The sequence below is a fragment of the Quercus robur genome, chromosome 12, assembly GCF_932294415.1.
Source record: "Quercus robur chromosome 12, dhQueRobu3.1, whole genome shotgun sequence".
NCBI classification, from domain to species: Eukaryota; Viridiplantae; Streptophyta; class Magnoliopsida; order Fagales; family Fagaceae; genus Quercus; species Quercus robur.
In genome coordinates, this window is record NC_065545.1 from 35,923,124 (window position 1) to 35,943,806 (window position 20,683).

The 20,683-nt window shown below is 34.4% G+C and overlaps 2 protein-coding genes across 2 annotated transcripts; both read right to left on the reverse strand.

Annotated features, from left to right (window-relative positions):
• Window positions 1-1,651, reverse strand: LOC126709622 (protein FIP2-like). The gene has a single exon (XM_050409930.1). It carries the CDS (start codon window positions 1,338-1,340, stop codon window positions 237-239), a length of 1,104 nt encoding a protein of 367 aa, XP_050265887.1. The 5' UTR covers window positions 1,341-1,651; the 3' UTR covers window positions 1-236.
• An 11,129-nt stretch (window positions 1,652-12,780) lies between these two features.
• LOC126710292 ((S)-ureidoglycine aminohydrolase-like) lies at window positions 12,781-18,971 on the reverse strand. Its single transcript, XM_050410701.1, has 10 exons — window positions 18,836-18,971; window positions 18,676-18,752; window positions 18,042-18,081; window positions 17,536-17,602; window positions 14,996-15,081; window positions 14,668-14,749; window positions 14,286-14,342; window positions 14,158-14,196; window positions 13,678-13,748; window positions 12,781-12,841 (listed from the first exon to the last, which is right to left on the reverse strand). Exons 2-10 carry the CDS (start codon window positions 18,695-18,697, stop codon window positions 12,790-12,792), a joined length of 516 nt encoding a protein of 171 aa, XP_050266658.1. The 5' UTR covers window positions 18,698-18,752; window positions 18,836-18,971; the 3' UTR covers window positions 12,781-12,789.
• Between the last annotated feature and the right edge of the window lie 1,712 nt (window positions 18,972-20,683).

Consider the following 20,683-nt stretch of genomic DNA (forward strand, 5'->3'; position numbering starts at 1 on the left):
TACGCAATGATTCTTTGTGAATCAACTCACATAATTCATTTATCTTTGAACCTCGAATATACTATATGAAGAAAAGAAAGTCAAAAGGTTAAAATCAACTTACAAAACTAAAACCCGCAGCATGTGAAAGTTCCATCCTACGGAAAAAAGTTTCCTAGTCATTCACCAGGGTAGGTACATAAAAGGAACATTCCTAAATTTGCAAATTCCAAGTAGAACTGTAACTTCACTTCCATCTAAGAATCAACTGAAACCACCTTCACTTTCTTCTTTTTCCTATCAAACATTGCATTCAGAAAGGCTTCCACAGCAAGTTTATGTGACTCGAGTATCACCTCGTTGCGCTTCAACTCCATCTCCATCCTCATTTTCTCAATCTCCATAGCCATTTCCATCTTCATCGTCTCCACCTTCACATACTCCTCCCCCAACATCTTAATCGCCGAAACCACTGCCGTAAACGAACCCACCACCTCCCTCTTCTTCCGAACCACATTCCTATCCTTGAATTCAAAATTCGAATTCTTCGGACTAATTCTCGAATTCACAGAATTCCCACCTCTTTTATCAATGGCATAGTCCATCCTATGCTTGTGTTTAAACTCCGGACTAAACTTCTCACCTAATTTAACAGGATTATTCTTCTGCTCAAACCCCGGGGGCACCAAATTCCTTTCACCCAAGGTTCTCACAGGAAACCCACCAACATTTTCATCAAAATCAGGCTTAGAACTACAACTATCCGTAACGGTGCTATAGCTTCTCGACCGAATCTCCTGAGGCGCCACCAAATTTTGACCAACTAAGCTTTCTACGCCAGACCCACCTCTCGATTTGCGGTAAAATTCACGATCAGCATTGAAACTCCCACCAACTTTGGAAAAACTTTTGGCCGTCAAAGCCTGAGAAATCGAATTCCTATCAGAAAGGGTTTTAATAGAAATCCCATTTCCAAAACCAGGAGCAGAGTCAGAATTATCATTAGTCTGAGCAATTTTCTTCTTCTTGGGTGGCACCGGAGACGGAAAAGAAGAAAAAGAAGAGGAAGAGCGAGCTTCTATATCGTCCAAGAGAGGGAAGAGGACCCAGGAAGAGACGAAAGAGTGATGATTGTGCTTTTGCTTTTCGGAACGGTAGCGTTTGCGGAGCTTCTCCATCTTGTGGCGGCACTGGGTGGAGGATTTGGAAGTGACATCAGTAGCCACGGCTTCCCATTCGGAGGCGCTGAGGCTGCCGCGGCTGCCACTGCGGCTGAGCCACTTGTCGTTGAAGGATGAGATTAGAGCTATGGTTTCGTCGTCGGTCCAGCATGGTGGTGGGACCCTGCGTGGGGCGGACATGATGGTGGTGGTTGTGGTAGGGCAGGGTCTTGTGGAGTAGTTTTAAAGGAAGAAAGTCGTCGGTGGTGGTGGTGGTGGTGGGTGAGTCTTGGAGTGATGCTAGAGTGCGCGCAAAATAGAGAAGAGAGTAGTAGAGTTGGCAGCTGAATTCATCACTCACCACCCGCTGACTAATGGGGTTGGGAGCCCCACGAGTTGCATACATTGTACGGATGCCATGTGTGTTGTTGAATGTTGTTGATCCTTCGTTCTTGATGTTGTTGCCTTATTGGTCGGCTATCGTGGTGGTGATGGTGTCATGTGTGTTGAGAAAAAAGTAAGATTGGTGGTTGTATTTGATGGGCTGTAGTGCAGGCCATACCTGAATTGAGAGTGGGCCATCTAGACCCTTGATAAACTTTTCAGTCTTTTCCTTATTTGGAAAATACTTAATTCACACGCAATTTTATAAATTTTTGTACCAATTAATGATACAGTGAATAATAATTAGTAAGTAAAAAAGTAATGTTATTTGGTGGGTCTATGTGATAATTATTAAGAATTTAACCCATTAATAATTTGTAAAAATGTTATTAAAGTAATTTATGGCAGTAACATTATTCTTCTGATTTTTCATGTTGAGGCCCAAAATAAATTCAACTATTCAAAATGGACAATTTTGAAGGCAACTATGGAAAAGAGCTATATTCGAATCACGTCCCTTCCATCAATTTGAAAAAAAAAAAAAAAAAGTATTTTATGATACTCGTCTTTTACAAAATGTATGTGTTCCACATTTGCAAGCCCTACGATTGTGAGTCTCATGAGACTGTTTTATGAAATACCCTCTCCATTTCAAAGGTTGGCATGTTATCAAACTCTTTGCCTTACTACATGGATAAAACCCGCCAACCTTCATTAGGGGAACCCTACAAACAGTGGCGGCTTTAGGAATTATTTTTAGGGTGGTCACTAAGAAACTTAAATTATACAAAATTTAATAAGAAGACAATTTGAATATATTAACGTCACAAAAAAAAAAAAAAAACATTCAAATACATGAAATATTACAATTTTTTGTATTAACAAAGAGAATAAGAAAAAAAAAAAGACTAATAAAAGATAAAGTACAAATTGAAAATGCTAATATGAGAATAATAAAGTGACCACAACAATTTCATAACAAATCTTATGCAACAAGTTGTTAGCTTGTTATTGATGGATAAAACATGTCAATATTGAACCCAAATTAGAATTAGTAATAGCTTACTACATAAAATTTATTGTGAAAATGTTGTGGATGTAGTATTATTCTTATATTTATTGAACTCAAATTCTTATGAGTTTCAAGTAAAAGTGTTCAACATTTTTATTAGGGTGATCAAAATAGGTTAATTTAGTAAATAATATATTTTTTTGAAGTATATATATACAATATTTTCAAGTCAAGGTGGTTCCAGAACATATAAATTTAAAATAATTATTTATATATATATATATATATTTTTTTTTTTTGTATATATAAATTTTATTTTTGACAAGTGAGGGTGGTCCTAGGACCACACTCACATACAAGTAGAGCCGCCAGTGCCTACAAATACCCCTCAAAATAGAGAAAGTATATACCCTTTACAATAGGTGTTGTATGTGGGAATCATAAATCAAACGTTTTATAAAAAAATCTCCTTCTAGGGGTAGCCCTGCATACATAATTTAGGAGTCCTAAAAACAAGAATGCTATAGGACCCTCGCTCCATGTCAAAGACATCGTGGAGGTGATCGCCAACAATGGTATACACCCAAGCTCTACTAGCTTAGTGGCTTTCAGCATAACAAAGATACATATTATTAGATTTTCCCACCCTAGTGGAAGTAGTAGTGGTTAAGCTATAACGTTGACTATCAAGAGATGCGATCAAGAGCCCACCCATTGTAGGATGTACAAGTCAAACGATTAGTTCTGCCAAATCTATAGTTTAGATTCTAAGTAGCAATGCAACCAGATGAGAAGGCCAAACCGCATGGCCCTTGCCCCAGTCCCAAGAAAAATAGGAGAAGGGATTACTCAGGGAGCCAAAGGCAAGGATCGTCGCGGTTCTAAAAATCTAGGGAAAATCTTACTTTAGACATCCTAGTATAGAAAACATTAGAATCCATATTTTTCAATCTTTTTAGAACTAAGGGAAAATGATAATTAACATGGATAAATCCATAATTGAGCTTGAACTTAAAATTCACATTACATGTGTTCAAGATGTAATCAAGGATAAATTGGTCTTTTTATTTTATTATTATTTTTTTTAATGTATAAAACAATGCTTTGACCATGGTTTGATGAAAGCTTAATTTTTTTTTGATACAAAATAGAAATTTTACTATAATCTAATCTAAATGTATATGTCTATGAAATTTTCCTTTTGAGACTTAAGATCTCGACCCTTGCCCCCCACCCCACAAGAACTTAGTACTTGTGGAGTGACCATCATGCCAAGAGTGTGTGGTGATGAAGAAAGCTTAATTTTGATTGGTTAAGATATAGTCTTATTATAAATATACATGATTAACATGATCTTAGATTAATTTTTACCAAAGTACACTTTTGGCACTTAAAGTTTTGTGTTTTTATTTATATTTACTTTTAGTGCTTTACACTTCAAAAATTTCTCATTTAGGTTTGATCTCGTTTACATATAGGTCATGTTGTCTATTTTTGTTAATAATTACATAATACCTGACATTAAATGGGTGAGGTGGTTTAATAGATATCACTTATCTGTCACTTAAAGGTCAGATTACTAATAGAAATAGATGTGAGGGTAAAATTTTGAAATGTAAAGGACTAAAATGAAAACAAACTTAAACTTTAAGGACCAAAGTCTACTTTAGTCATTACCTTTGATTGGTCTTTAAAAAATTAACTAAAAATTAATTGAAAGATTAATTCCTATTAGATTGAATTTTAGAATGTAGACTAGGCACTGGACAATTCCAAGAGGATAGTGCCAATTTCTTTAATTATTTAAGATAATTATTTCATCTTGTTGGATAATGCAAATATATTAATTAAATAAAGAAGGTACTAAACAAATATATAATCAAGAAAATGTTCAGAAAGGCTGGAAGCCCCGGATTATCTTTTAGAATAATAAAAAATGGGACTAAAATCGGAAAATTATAAAAAGAGTGGGCACAGGGCAAATTAGCATTTTTAAAGGACAAGAGTGGCTTGGTTTGCAATTTTTTATAATTATTTTTTTTTGGTTAAAATTTTTTTATAATTATGTTATGACGGATAATCATCATTTATAATCATAAAAAAGACAAAGCTTTGTTACAAATTTGGTTGTAAGTAATAATTAACCACAACTCACACTAAAAAAAATAACATTATTATATATTTTGAAAATTTAATTGTTTGATTGCAGGTTTTTTATGTTCTTAATTAATATATATGTTAAATAAAGAACAATAACTAATAACCAAAGGAATAGTAAATAGTAAATAAGCTTTTATTTACTATTCGATCTATAAATTTAATTTTATACATAATTTTAAACTACAAAAACATAAAATATAAATATACTACACATACCACTATATTAATCAACTTCCTTGTGGTTCCTTTATTCCTTTGGTTCATGTCCTCATTGCAAAGTCTTCTAATCTTCTTGAATAGGAGAACAAAACAAATGCAATGAATTTATCATTTTATCTATATTTTAAAAAATTAATATATCATATTTAAATTTATTTGGAGAACAAAACAAATGCAATGAATTTATTATTTATCTATTTAAAAAAAAAAATATATCATATTTAAATTTATTTGGATGGGGCAAACATGTCTTGAACTCCTATATTAAAGGACGCAGCCTTTTTTTTTTTTTTTTTTTTTTTTTTTAAAGGTGTGTGTGGGGGGTGGGGGTTGTTCGACAAAAGCCATAAAAAAATGTTAATATAACAATATATATATTTTTTGTGGAGAATAGTAAGAGAAAGAAGAATAAAAATGTTAATATAACTGTAAGGACTCAAAAAATAAAGGCACAAGTCCACTTAGATTAATGATACATTGTTCTTCAAATCAGGCCCAAGTAATAGAATTTTTAAAAAAGAGAGTGAGAAACTAACTCAAGTGCAATTCTAAGTTAAGTCCAAGTCTAAGGCCAAAGAGCAGTAACAGATAAGCACGATTTAAACAGTAATTGAGGATAATGTCCTCCTCGGGTAAGTCCAAGGATCAATCTCGTGTATATAAGTTTAGTTAAAGTTTTACACAAGGCCATTAACTATTCTCTTTCCTATTCTCCTGGTCCTTAGAAAAATGCCCATTCTCTTTTGTGAGGGGTTTTTGTTGAGGGGAAAATTGATGCCTCTGAATAAAATGTCGGGAAACCAAACCGAAACTCGACTATGGGCTCTTGAGATGGCACCCAAAGGCTTTTGGTGTGATGACAAGCCTATCCAAGCAAGAAAACAAAGGCTACACTTAACAAAACAACAACAAAAGCCCAATGAAAAATACTTTACAATACTTAGTTAGTACATTAGTGGTCCTGTTCTGATAGTTCAAGAGAAATAATTTCTCCAACGGTAAGGGTGATGTTACACTTAAGTCCAAAGAGATAAATTGTCCAACAGCAGAGGTGAAATTACACAGTCCAGCAATCAATAATTAGATAAACTTAGGAAAATGTTAATTCTTGGGGATCCTTGTATGTCTCGTTTGAGAGGAATTCATTGTACTTTCAGCCATTATTACATCAATGTGAGGGAAAAGTTCGATTGTTATGAATACATCATATCCTTCAACAGTAAAATAAAAAGTAAACATTAAAGGTTCCATAGGAAAAAGAAAAGAAGGATTAATTGGCATGGTGTGAAGGGAGAGATAGATCTCTAACTTAATGCAGCAAGTATTAAGCTAAGATTTTAGTGAGTGTATATTTATAAGGCATGAATGAGATGAACGTGGGCTATTTTTGAGTGAGTGAGATGGGATTGATACTAAGATTAAAGCTTTTTTGTGTATGGTCTGTTTATGACTAGGTGGAAGACATTTATGGGTTGTGATTGTGTGAAAGGGGGGAGAGAACATTTGAGATTAGATGAGTGTGGGCTACGGATGATAAGTGGTGAGCTTGAGGGAGGCTAAACCACGAGCAAAGTAGTGAACAAAAACAGAGTTTCAGAGAGGGTAGTTGGTTGTTCTCCAGTGGGCTGAAGTGTGTATGTTTTTATAATGGAGCTTTAGAGAAGCATTAATTAGCAAGAATCCAAAAACGTATGACTAGTCAAAGCTAGTGAATCAAGGTTTAACTTTCCTGGGATTCTTGATCAGAAGTAGGAAAATCTACTTTAGGGGTTGCCTTGCTTCTTTGGGTAATGATGGGATTTTAGAGTGTTTTGCATTAAATGCCAGGATTTTGTGGCTGAGCTTAATTATTGTGATTGAGGCGTGTATCAAGAGAGAATCCTAATGCTACAACTGAGATTTGGACCCCTAAGAAGTAAGATTTAACACCCTAAGCCAGGTGTCAAGTTCTAGTCCACTTCAGGAGGTTCCGCTGGAGATCCCTTTATGCCCTCCAAACCACATGTTCCCAATTTTTCCCCTTTAGGATTCATGAACTTGGCACATGAATCACGTCTTGAACGTTTTCAACATTTTCAACATTTATAGCATTAATTTTTTGAAGTTTGAATAATTTGTTTTCAGCTCCACTTCCGCTGGAGGTGCAGTCTTGAGGAAGATGATGAAGTTCCATTATTCTTTAGACTTCAGTTGATATGACAGCCCTTGGGCATTGTTCACATCAGGCAGAGGGTGGCAGAAAACTGATGGGACAACCCCTAGTTCATCCTCAAAGGCTTGGTTCTCTTGTAGAGGTCTCTAGTTGCTTCTTGGTTAGGGATGAACAAGGGCTGATTGTCCACTCTCAATCCTTTGCCTCTTGCTGGTGTCTTTTGGGTTGTGCTTGCATATATGGGCTGGTTCGTTTGGGCCAAGCTGTGTGCATCTTACAAAATGAGCATTAATAACACATGTTTGCCATGGGCTTTCATTCCTCATGGGCTTTTGTTAGTGAATAGTTTGGGCTCTTTTCATAGATACTTGCAATGGGCCTTTGGGCAATTAGTTGTAATATTTGAAACAATAGGACAAGCTTCAAGATGCTTTTGTAAATCGTTCACCGTGAATTCCATTTGTAAATAATGCTCGTGGTTTCTAATAACCGCATCATAATGTAAATGTCGAGCTTTATGGGTTTGAATACTTGCAATGAGTGTTGATGTTGTGACACAAAATGGTGATCATACACTTCATGGGTTCATCACATGAGATCATAATCTCCAAGATAATTCCCAATGAGTTTTTTTTTTTATAAGACGATTGTTATAGCAATATTTGAGCAATGATTATACCATGATATATTTTTTTTCTTTGCCAAGTGTTAATGATCTTGGGCTCTTTTGATAAAATATTGTCAGCGAGAACTGGGCTTTGATATTGCCAGCGAGAACTGGGCTTTGATATTGCCAATGAGAATTGGGCTTTAAATATTACCAGCGAGAACTGGGCTTTGATGTTGCCAATAAGAATTGGGTTTTGATGTTGCCATTGAAAATTGGGTTTTAAATATTGCCAATGAAAATTGGGCTTTTAGATGAATAAATTGCCATGGGTTTAAACCATGCGCTTTGATTATGGATTTGAATTTCATTGATAAAATTGTTTTGCCATGGATTTGAATCATGGGCTTCTTAAATATTGCCAAGCATGAGTATTCTTGGGCTTTAGAAAAGACTAATTTTTATCTCGCTTAAATAATTCGGGTTTTTAAGGGAAAATATTGGGGTCCCATAGTGTTTTGTATTTGTAGCCCATTTTTGTGATAGAGAGGAGAAAAGTTGTGGGCTAGTTATAGTGATAGTCAGAAAATATTTAGGCATGCCTAATGATTTGTGATGGGGAAGTGGAAAATTAGTCCAACTCTAGTTCGTCCAAAGGTGTCGTCCAGAGCCAATAGAGCAAGTTGGACCAAGAATCATCCTAGAAGAAGAAAAAATGTTCATGGACGATAATATTACTCTTGATCAATGAAGTCTCCTATGGACGATAAACTCGTCCATGAAGGTCGTCCACGGACGATCATCAGATGTCCAGGGACGACCAAATTGTCATACACTAGACGGACGAATACGCAACACTTAGAAAACTTTCGACTCTTTGTAGCGGTTACTAAACACGTAGCTATCGCCGTGAATCCCTCAAATGAGTTAACTTCCGTTAGCAGTTACAACTTTAGTAGCCGTTGAGGAAGTTAAATCCGGACTCATTGGCTTCCACAAATCTTGGGGAGGTTATTGGACAAATAACCGTCCCCAGGATCTCTATATAAAGGACCGGTCTGAACCCAAGAGAGGTAAGAACATTTTGAGACTTGACTCCCAAAAAGTTGGAATTTCATTCCTGTGAGACTAACTTTGCCATCGGAGGGGGTTTGGCCGGTCTTCTCCGGTCCCCTTTTTTGACAGCGTGTTTGCTTTTTGTAGGCCTTGCACCGTTCAGTAGCCCACCGAAGCCAAAGCATCCACCTTACTGATTCTAAACGATATCAATTTGTTTGTGACATTTGAAAATAAATAGGTGTTATTTAAATAACATTAGATGTAAAGAAATGTACCCCAACAGTTTCTTTCCCTTTATAGCATTTTTCCATGCATCCTAGCCCTCCACCTGTATGTCTCAAAGCATTTTTCAGGATACTTGTCCCATTAAGACCTTGTTGAAGGTGGTAGAAGGACCTGCTAGCTGTGAAACTACTGTTCAGGGGTCGATAAGGTTGGTGTAGGGTATTGAATGTGGAGGTGGGATGCATATCCTTCAGGAAACTTCCCCCCACCATCCTTGCCTTCACTGCTGTCTCTTCTCCTTTCCTTAGGTCTTTTAGGGATATCAATTGTCCTGATTCTCTTACTCTCCTCGGGTAGGCAGAATCTTAGAATAGTAAGAGAAAGAAGAATAAGTGGTGTATTACCTTATAATAAAAGAGAAATGCTATGTCCACAACATTTTCACAACATTTTGTTGTAAAAATGTTGTGAACGTAGCATTTATCCTAATAAAATAAGTGTAGATAAAAAAATTGATATCAATAATTAAACTTTTGTGTTTATTCAAAACTTTTTTTGGGCGAAAATATTATTTTGATATCTACATTTTGGCATTATAGTTAATTTGATCCCTATATTTTGGTAACAGTCAATTTGGTTATGTTATTTTCAACTTAGGCTGTGTTTGGTTGGATGTAAAATATTTTCCAGAAAAGAAAATATTTTCGATGAAAATATTTTCAAGTGTTTGGTTGCATTCCAAAAAATATTTTGGAAAATATTTTCTGGTGTTTGGTTGTATTCTTGAAAATAATAGAGAAAACACATTTTCTACTTGATGCTCACATTTTCTCAGCTTCCAAACAAAACCCAACAAAAAAAAATTCATCAATGGCGCGATTTGAGTGAAAGAAAACCCATTCGTCGGAGTGGTGGGTTTGATGAATGGGTTCGTCGAAGTGGTGGGTTCGTCGGCGCGGTGCGATCTGGTGCGATCGGCGCGGTGCGAGTGGGTTCGTCAGCGATCTGGTGCGAGTGGGTTCGAGAATGATGGTGAGACGATCTTGCCGGTGGTGCGACGATCTCTCTACTCTCTCTTCTTTCTCTCTCTGTCTCTCTCTTTGTGCGTGGTCCGGAAATGGCGAGACGATCTCGATGATCAGTGACTGGGTTCGACGAGGGTGGGTTTGAACGATCGGAGCGGTGCGATCGTCTTGCTCCGATGCGATCTGGTTGTATTCTTGCTCCGACAAGGCGATCTTCTTGCTCTTTCTCTCTCTCTTTCTTCTATTTTCCAAGGCCGGAAATCATTTGAAGTGAAAATGAAAACGGAAATCATTTTCCACCGTTTTGGCTATATTTTACGGTCAACTCGGAAATGCTTTTCAATTTGACTCAATTTGAAGTAACAACCAAACACCCACTTTTCTGGAAAATCATTTCTGGAATCAGTTTGAAGCCAAAACAAACGGAGCCTTAAAGTCAGTTTGGTTCCTATTGTTAACTTACTAATAGAAAATACTTACGTGACACATGACATGCATAGCTAGCACATTTCACGCCTATGAAGCCAATAAAATAATAATAAAATATTGGAGTAATTACATTTCTCTCTCTTGATGTTTGGGGGAATGACACTCTACATCAAACTTGAAAGGAAAAAACACTCCCTTCTCTTGAGGTTTGAAGAAATTAAAACTCCTCCCATTTTGTTTATATTAGTAATGAAATATTCTAAATCTTTATAAAGATCTCTTTACAAAAATTTAACAATAGTTAGTAAAAAAGTAATTGATAAATCTAGAATAACAATGCAAAATATATCAAACACCAAAATACTTGCAACAACAAATCTCTATATAACTCATTGAAAAAAAAGAAAAAAAAATAGTAGGCAAAATTCAAACTTAAAATTTTAAAATACACTTTAATAATTAAAAATTTAAAACAATGAATTTTAATTATGAATTAAGATAATTTTGGAAACCTACCCTTAAGCAAAGGGCAGGTCAATGCACAATATTTTTAATATTAATTTAATAAAGTTTAGTCAAACTTGAAAGGAGGAGAGGGTAGTTACTCATAAAATATTTTATTGAATATTTTAAAAATGCCAAATCTCCCTTTAAAAAAAAAATTGCCAAATTTGCATTTAAATAAAAAATTGTAAGGCAAAAAAAAAAAATTATTAAAATCCCAGTGGGATTTTCTCGGTTTCCAAACAAAGCTTAAGCCACTAAACTCAGATCCCAGACTCAAAAATGCTTGAGATGTAAAGAATTAATCCACAATAGCAAAGAATTAACTATAAAATAATCTCATTCTACGCCAAATTATACTGATACAGAATTAATCCACAATCAAATTCACCACCCCTCTCCCTCTTTTGCTCTCATCATCATAATCGTCAATTCTCTATCTCTCTGATTACTCTGTTAATTTTTTTTTCTCTTTTTCATCAAAGAAAAAATAAATTTAAAATTCACTCTCAAACATTAGATCTGAACTGAGAAAGAAAGATTGATTCTTGTTAATACGTTTTGTCACGGATCGTTAAATTTTATTATCCAATACAGTTATTTCCCATAATTTTATGCCATATTTCCGACAATTTCTTTTTCTGGCCAACTTAAAAACAGGAGAAAATGGCATTCCTGCTGCAAATTACTAGATTTATGATAAATTGATGCATATATCACACTATGAGTAACTTAGGAAGCACGGACAATTCATCTAGGATGCTGTATCGATATCGTAACTACTGTGTGATGTTATAATTTTTCAAAAATTTCCCGTGTCACCGTATCGTATCCATGCCCATGTCTGTGTCTTATAGATTGTGACAACAAGTTATTGATTCAAAGTAATGTGCATAGCGTGTGAGAGCTACAGTTCGCACATTATATAATAGGTAAATCAGTTGCCAGAGAACCATGCACTTACATCTATGTGCTTATTACATGTTACATATAATTACAAGGGATCCCTATTGACATCATTGTACAGAAGATACCGTGTCCGAGTTTTACCAAGTGCAGCATATAGTCGCGGATGATCAAAGGTAGAGGGGGCCTAGGGCCCCCCCCCCCCCCCAAATATTTTGAAAAATATCATTTTTAATATATGATGTAATTATATTTACAAGTAGCTAATTGGGAAAATACAACTTGGCCCCTTTTATTTATTATTAAATTTCTAAATACTTTTTAGTGTAAGCATAGTCAACAAATAATTAAGTAATAATCTTCTCATAATATATGTCAAGAGTGATGATATATATATGTGTGTGTATTAGGTTGTGAATAGCATTAGTGTTTTTTTTTTTGGTGTGTAAAATGTAATAATATCTTTCCAAATGTATATTTTTTTTTATTCCATGTAATTTTCAATTGTTTTAACTACATATCTATAATTTATAATTGATTTAATTACAATACTTGGCTGCCAGCAAATTGTTAAAAAAAAATTATGTTTTATTTAATATTCAGATAACTTATAAATTATAGGGTAAACAATATACAATGACATAGTATTCTTTTACATCTAAATAAATAAATAGAAACACAAAATATAAAATGAATTCTTCAAAGCATTTTAAATATAATGATAATGATACGAATTTTGTTCTTCTTCTTGAGTTTTTTGTTGTTTAGATATATGGTTTATGTTAATTGTGGCCCCCCAAATAAAACTTCTTGGCTCTGCCACTGGCAACATACCTGAAAAGGTTGCAAAAGATGTCTAGTTTATTGATTTAGACCATACTGAAGGAAGATGCAGGACAGGTCTGCATATTATTATTATCACTTAATTCATCCAAAAAAAAAAAACGGAATATATTTATAACTTACCATTATGGCACAAATGGAGCCATCCAAATGACATCACCAGCTTCAGCCGGATACCTATTTATGAAAATAGAGGACGCAATTAGAATTGATTTTGCATGTGGCAGTAGCTGGTAAAAACTGGAAAAAATCAGAGAGAACACAGACATGACTCATAACTGTAAACACAACTTTAAATATTGCAACAAGAAAATTCAACTGTCACTGACTCTGGCAAAGCCAAGCAACATTTCTTAGACATTTCAGAACTTGTTAAAAATTGTACAAACCAAAGGTGCTTTAATTTTAATTGCTAGGATTGATTACACTTGTAAAGAGTCGTTGACTGTGTTGCTGATATTACGACCAGTTATTGTGGATCCAAATAGAATAGAAATGTGTTGTAAATAGTGATCTCTTAGAAAAGTGAGTAAGAACATAAATGATGCGGGAAGGTGTTCATTCTGCTGCATAATTCATATAGTTACTACCAAATAATAGCTTTTATCATAATAAACACACAAATTTTGGCATTAGAGTAAGCAAAAAAAAAAAAAAAAAAAAAATGTTGGGGACACATCAAACAAGAGAGCTATAGTCTGCCACAGCTAAGATGTATCAATATTAAGCCAGTGAGCATAATACTCCTTGCATGCACTGGCACAAATCAGTTTAATGCAACCACAGTCCAAGATAAGATGTAAAGCATAGGTAGGCACTAGGCATCCTGCTGAATGCCAAAACCTGAGGTCAATTGAGAGGTACAAGATAAATCAGGTAATCCAATATACACTCCCATTTCTTACTAACTATTTTCACATTAGTCTACAATATCATCAAATAATTGTCCATTTCAGACGACATCAGCAGGAAAAATATTCACATCATAACACTCAGCTCTTAAAAACTCTTACCAGCTATCAACCAAACGATAAATGCACTGTCCCTCTAAAAGCAACATACCATGCTGATTGTAATGCACCTCCTGTAAAAGCAAATAGACAAAAGATATAATTTACTGAATCCCTCATAACATTAGGAGCAAAGCATCCTAGAGAAGCCGGAGACTAAAATAACTATCATAACTATTTGGTACTTTAATAATTAATTATTTAACATAACCTACCCTAGGGAAAATCAATCAAATTTATTCTTTGAAAAAAATTATATTGGTCAGGATGTGAAGTATACAAGGCTCTAAAGATTCATTAAATTAATTACTTTTTTAGGGTCACCAAACTTTAGCTTCGATGTAAATTAAGGAACTCAAATTAGAAATTACTTAGACGGATATTACGATTTATATGTCACATATCCAAACCTACATTAAGGTTCAAGGAGCAGTTTCCAGAAACTCAATGTAAGGGTTTAACCATCAAGAAAGAGAAGAATACCTTCACATTAAGACATTCTTCTGGTTGAAAATCCATGATCTGCAGGCATGGTATTTAGTAAATTACTGAAAAGAATGGCATGACCAAGAAAACCGGGAATGTCTTCAAACAAATTGATTAAAGCTTACATGGATATTGAAGTCATATGGCAAAGATGTGGGGAGAAGCTTCCTAATTTCAAAGATCTGATAACATATAAAGAAGTTAGAACACACAAAGTTAATAACAACTATTAAACTTACCACCAAAATACAAATCTAATGGAAATAAAAAGAAATAGTTCCCAGAAATCACACATACATTGGCTATATACAATTGAGTATTTGTAATGTATGGATTCCAAGAGCCAGGAAATATTAGAAATATATAAAGGAGGCTTTTTTCTCATCAATACAAATCAAGGAACAGCTCCTATGCAATAAATGACGGATTTATACAAGAAAACAGGACTTTCAAGTTCCAACCTTTCTGAAATATTAAGAACATAATAACAAACAATACAAAACTTACTTCTCCTGGAGTTTCAAAGAGTGGCTGTTTTTTTGTTGAACTGACAATCTGCTCAGTGACATACTTTTCCAGAGAGGCATACCTAAAAGTAAACATGATAGTTGAATATAAAATGTATTAAGGATTACCTCATAGACCTAAATATTTTTGGTGTCAATAATGTTTCAATATCGGAGTAACTCATAACTCATAAAACGAATTTTTCCGTAGCTTTAATGGCATGTCAAGGTACCCTGAGTGAATTCTCATTCTAAGCATGCAATGAAAATGAAAGGTCCGGAAGAGATTACAACCCGTCCACTCAATTACAACACAATGGGACACATACCTTCTCTCAAATACCACAAGAGTAGCAGATGCATCACAATTGAGTGAATGTTGAAAATTAGGAGGTAGATAAGCATATGAATCAACCTGCATTTTAAAGAGAAATGGCAATAGAGTTAACTTTTTTTTTATTAAGTAAAAATGGCATTAGACTTTCTTTGTTTGATAAGTAAAAATGGCAATATACTTTCTCCCATCCTTTAACAATGATCCTTCATAGTCTCACTGTACACCTCATGCAAAACATCAACCAAATCACAAATACATTTGATGCTATTATACAAACAAAGCCAAACAACCCAAACAACTTCTTTTACGTACATACATACTGATGCAGGACAAAACCAAAACTGATGCAACACCAAAATTGAAAAACAGAAAAATAAAAATAACCTAAGAATCAGCACCTAGGCTTGCTTGGAATCGGCACCAAGCAAGAGAAACTAAAACAAGGAATCCGCACCTACGATTAACAGGAATCAACACCAAGCTTAGAGGGTGAATTTTGCATTTTGGCCTAAATTTTATTATTCAAGCAAATTGTAAACTACCTTCATTAGAGTATAATAGCATACTACTTTTTAATAGGTAATGCTAAATTCATTGAAAAAAGACGAACAATGGACACAAAGAAGCCTAAATAATTACCATGGGAAAAGTGCATACAAAAAGACAACAAATCTATAAACACAATGATAGAAGAACTTTTAGTGAACCCCTATGTAATGTGCGAGACCAATCACGTAAAGAACTAGTTAACATCACTAATGATTGGTTCCCTAAAGTTCACATCAAGCATAACGGAACTAAGTTCCAAATATCTAATGAATGCTTACCAACCTAGTTTGTTCATCTAAACACAAGATTGATGACCTTTTCTTGTAACACCCATTGAATACCAAAGGATCAAAAAGAAAGCTTCACAACTCAATAGCAGAAGTACAATGTAACAATAGATGATCCACCATCTCCTCACTATATCGGCACATGCAACATCAACTTGCTAGTGTATAACCTGCTTAATGAGCTTCTCAAAAGTAAGAATCTTCCCCCAAAATACCATCCAGACACAGAAGGAAACCGGTCATGGGGCTTAACACCACAGATGCCTTTCCAAGGGAAGAGTACATTAACAAAAGAGCCCCTAAAAGCAGTATAGAAATAATAACATTGAATTCCCCACTCCTCCATAATCTTCACCTCATTTTATCACAACCCTCTCTAAGAGGTATATTAGAGTCAACAAGAAGAAGAAATGAGGCTATCAACTCTAATTCCCGATCATTAAAGCCCCAAAGAAATGTGACATCCTAGCTCCTCCTTGATCTGTCTCACCAACAAAGACTCCAAAGATGTGACTCTATCTGTTGCACAGTTATACAAGACAAGAAAAACCACCCTCAAAGGTTGATCTCCACACCAACAGTCATGCCAAAATCGAATCTAACTACCAATGCCTACATCAAAATGAGTGTAATGTTTGAAAATGCTGATTCTCTTCCACAAACCACATCGATGAGGTCCTCAAATAGGTTTCGTACTCCAACCACCCCATTCCGCACCATACTTCACCGCTACTACGGACCTTCAAAAGCATGTTTTTCCTACCCCAAAGTGCCAGAGCCACTTACCTAGCAGATTTTGGTTACAAAAGGGCAAGCTTCCTAATGCCCAATCCTCCACGAGCAACGAGAGAAAAAACTGTATCCCATCCCACTACATGATGTTTGGATTAATCTCCCAAGCCACCCCACAAGAAATTCCGCTGTAATCTCTCAATCCAATTTGCCACACTAGTTGGGATGTTAATTAATGATAAATAATAAGAGGTAAGCTCAACTAAGTACCCTTTAAAAGAAGCCCCTAATGGTATACCAAGGTAGGATTTATCCAGAAAAAAGGGCATACCAAGGTAGGGCAAACACGATAAATAACAGCATAGGATATTGGCAAGTTAAACTATGTTCTCAACCACACAAACCAGTACCATCTCACTCTTAATAAATTTCCTAAGTCATTGATTCTTTTGTTTTAAAAGTAGGTTTCATCAGCCAAGAAATTTCATGTGAAACGGTTTGCAAACATAACATAGGTTCAATGTTTGAAAATGCTTGGAAGCATAAAAGAATGTTGATCACAAAGATAAGCATAACCAAAACCATACAAGATTCTGAATGGCGTATGAATTACATTAATTAAACACCAATACAACAACGGAATTCTTCTTGATAAAATTTAAAATAAAAAATAAAGTTGTGAATGTTCATGAACACAAGTAAGGAAGTGAAGCAAAACATATTACACATATGCTGTGTAGATAAAAGTCAAGGCATTTAATTTCCACAATAGTATTAGAATTAGATAGCAATTAAAATGTGTGCTAATTTAATAATGTATAAAGCAAACATAATAATTCTCAAAATAGGAATAGTTGAAAAAGTATATGATATATTGCATAATGAGTTAACCTTAATGCTATCAAAACTAGTAATCTCATGCTGAGAAACATAATTAAAATTAAATATCGATAAATTTTCTTACCATCAGTTCATGGCTAACACCAAAAATATTGGTGAGAGACACAGCACCTTGAACCACAAATATGAACCTAGAGGGATAAACAATAAAAGTTAAAAGTTACAAATTAAAGTAAATTAAATTTATAATTATAACCTGCTTGTATAATGGTCCATATGATATAGGGTCCGTTTGGATTGAACTTATTGTTGCTGAAACTGAAAACTGAAAACACTATAGCAAAATAATTTTTAAATGTGTAAATAGTACTATGAGATCCATTTTTAATATTTTTTAATGTATAAACAGTGGTGCTACAATGATGAACCGTGCGTGAACAATGATGAAACAGTGCGTGAACAGTAAAATTTGTCTCATGAACAGAAAATTTTGCTCCCTTAAACGCGTGAAAGCAAAAAAAAAAAAAAAAAAAGAAAAAAAGAAAAAGGAAAACGTGACGCGGGATTCAGCAGAATTGTTGAATCCAAACCCACACATAGAAGGAGGAAAGAAAACGTAAATACGCATACCTCTCAACATCAGATGGTGGGAGTCCTGATTTTGAATTCCCTGTGCAGGATAGAGCAAATATCAGCAACCAAAAAAATACTCAGCAGGCAATAAATTCAAAGAACATATCTTTAAATGGGCATCACACAAATCATGGATGATAGACATGGCATATAATGCACATCAGGAAATAGCTTTCCATACACTTCTTGCTCAGTATATTGACTAATTAAAGGTATATATATAACAGTGCCCTGCTTGCATCTCTGCGGAAAGAGACCTCTGAGGTGAAAACAGAAATTTCAGAAATTCAAATAACTCCAGCCGTTTTTCTTCAATAGCAAATTCTCCCAATTTATTGTGTAAAAACTGCATCGTCTGTACACCAATCTTACATTGATCATGAGATGCTCAGCGCAGATGTCTGGCTAAAAGCTCAAGTTATAAAACATGTGAATGTGCCAACTTGTGCATGATGAATGATGAGTTGCAATCAGTGTGACACATTAAAGTATGAACCAATCTAACATCTTGAAACGTTTATCTCTTAAGCTGAAGAGCCACCAAATACCACAAGATGCATCAAAACTATATGACCCATACCAAAACTTGAAATCAAAGAAATTGATTTCCAATACAATTCTACAATCGAACCTTGCATTTTTGCTAGATACATTACAAAGTTTGAGCCAATTGCCGGTGTAATTAAGTATGCTCCCAATGTATTAGTCCTGTCAAAGAAATTCATATTACTGCACCAGTAGATAAGAAATAACCATTTTAATAATAAATTGTAATACAAAATCAAAAGTACCACTCAGGTAAAGGACTGAATACTTGGCTTTCTGGTGTTATTAAAGCATGATCTCTTTTATAAACACTGCGTGTGAAACCTGGCAAGTCTAGCAATAAGAACCCAAAAAGAATTCAGATGACTATAGGATCTCTCCAACACCTTTTAGATTTGTTTCAATTCAAAAATAGAATAAAAAGGTAAAAAAATAAAGTTTAAAAAATTCTGATTGTAGCTTCAAAAGAAAATGTCAACAGCAAAATAATTGCACAAGATGCAAGTACTGGTTGATAGCTAGGTATCAACTTTCCCAGAGTTATTCACTATTTTCTTGGCATCCAAAAACTGCCATTGAGAATGTCGCACAGTGTTTCACTGTCACATGATGTATTCCAAAACATTAACCTTGAAATAACGCATGCATAAACAGAAAAAAAAAATTTGTTTGAGCTTTGGTCAGCTATTAGATAAGTTTTCAGTTTTCTTCATTTTTTTGCTGAATGATAAGTTTTCAGTTTTCATTCCCTGAAAAAGTCCTTTAGGATTCGTTTGAACACCGCTTATTTTGCTGAAAATAGAAAACACTGTAGCAAAATAATTTTTAAATGTGTGAATAGTGCCGTGGGATCTATTTTTAATGAAAAAGTTGCTGAAAAAAGAGGTTTGTGGACGAGACCCACTAAACAATGCCATTTCAGTGGAGGTGGAAGCTTGTCAAAGAGGTAGTGGATCCCGCGCATAGTGCACGAGACCCACTAACAGGAGACATCCCACGTTCATGTGCTTCTCAATTATTAAAAAAAAAAAAAAAAAAAAAAAAAAAAAAGAGAGAGAGAGGAAAACGCAGACGCTGGGGATTTCATTGCTATCTATACTTAATTGTTCACTTTTATACCAATTTTCATTGTTTTCAAAGAAGACCTTTATATGTTCAACTAATCAAACATGTTTTTAGAATTCTTGAGCTAACCACATATGTTTTCTTAAGATTTTTCCACTCTCACTAAAACTGAAGAAAAATAAGGACACTTACACTTACAAAACATACAACCCAAAAAGTTATGTTTGATAAACCTTATACTAGTCAAGTAACTAAATCCTATTAAGTAAAAAACTCACCCAACCAAACTGCTACTACTGCATGGTTTATTTGTGCTATCCATCTTATTAATCTCACATCACTAAAGCACAAAATTCTAAAGTTAAAGGTTTGCTTGGTTATAATTAACTTTTTGATAAAACAGTGAAAAAATACTTTATAAATCATTTTTTTTCATTTCTGTTGCCAAAAGGTCCACATTTTTTTGTTTTTAATTATTAGCTTTGATATACAAAGTCGAATATGCTAGAATCAATGCAAAAGAGGAAGTATAAAATAGAGAACAACAACTCTAGAAATTTTTCCTTAAGAAGCATAAATTATACAATCTAATAAAAAAAGAAATTCATATATTAACAACAACAACAATAAAAAAACACGTAAATACATAAAGTTTACAATTGCCTTATACGAGTTTTCATATTTTGAAATCATTGCATGATAGTCTTTTTATCAATGCTACAAGCTACATTTCTTTCAATTTACACAATCGAGTAATCATTCATCCACTAAATGTGGAACAAATTATGGAACAAAATTTAATTTTATTGGCATAAAAAAAAATTGAGGGTGTTCTCAAATTTTTTTTGAAGGGTAGACAAATTAATTTTTTTAAATTATTCCCTAGAACTAGTGCTAGTGGTGACAATGACCTATCTCGCAGTCGGTATATGTGTTGCTGAGTGCTGAGTAGACAAAAGATTTGGGCGTGAGGGATGTCTGTATCAACTGCTTTGCAAGTGCGCAGAAAGGTGGCTACTGGCTAGCAG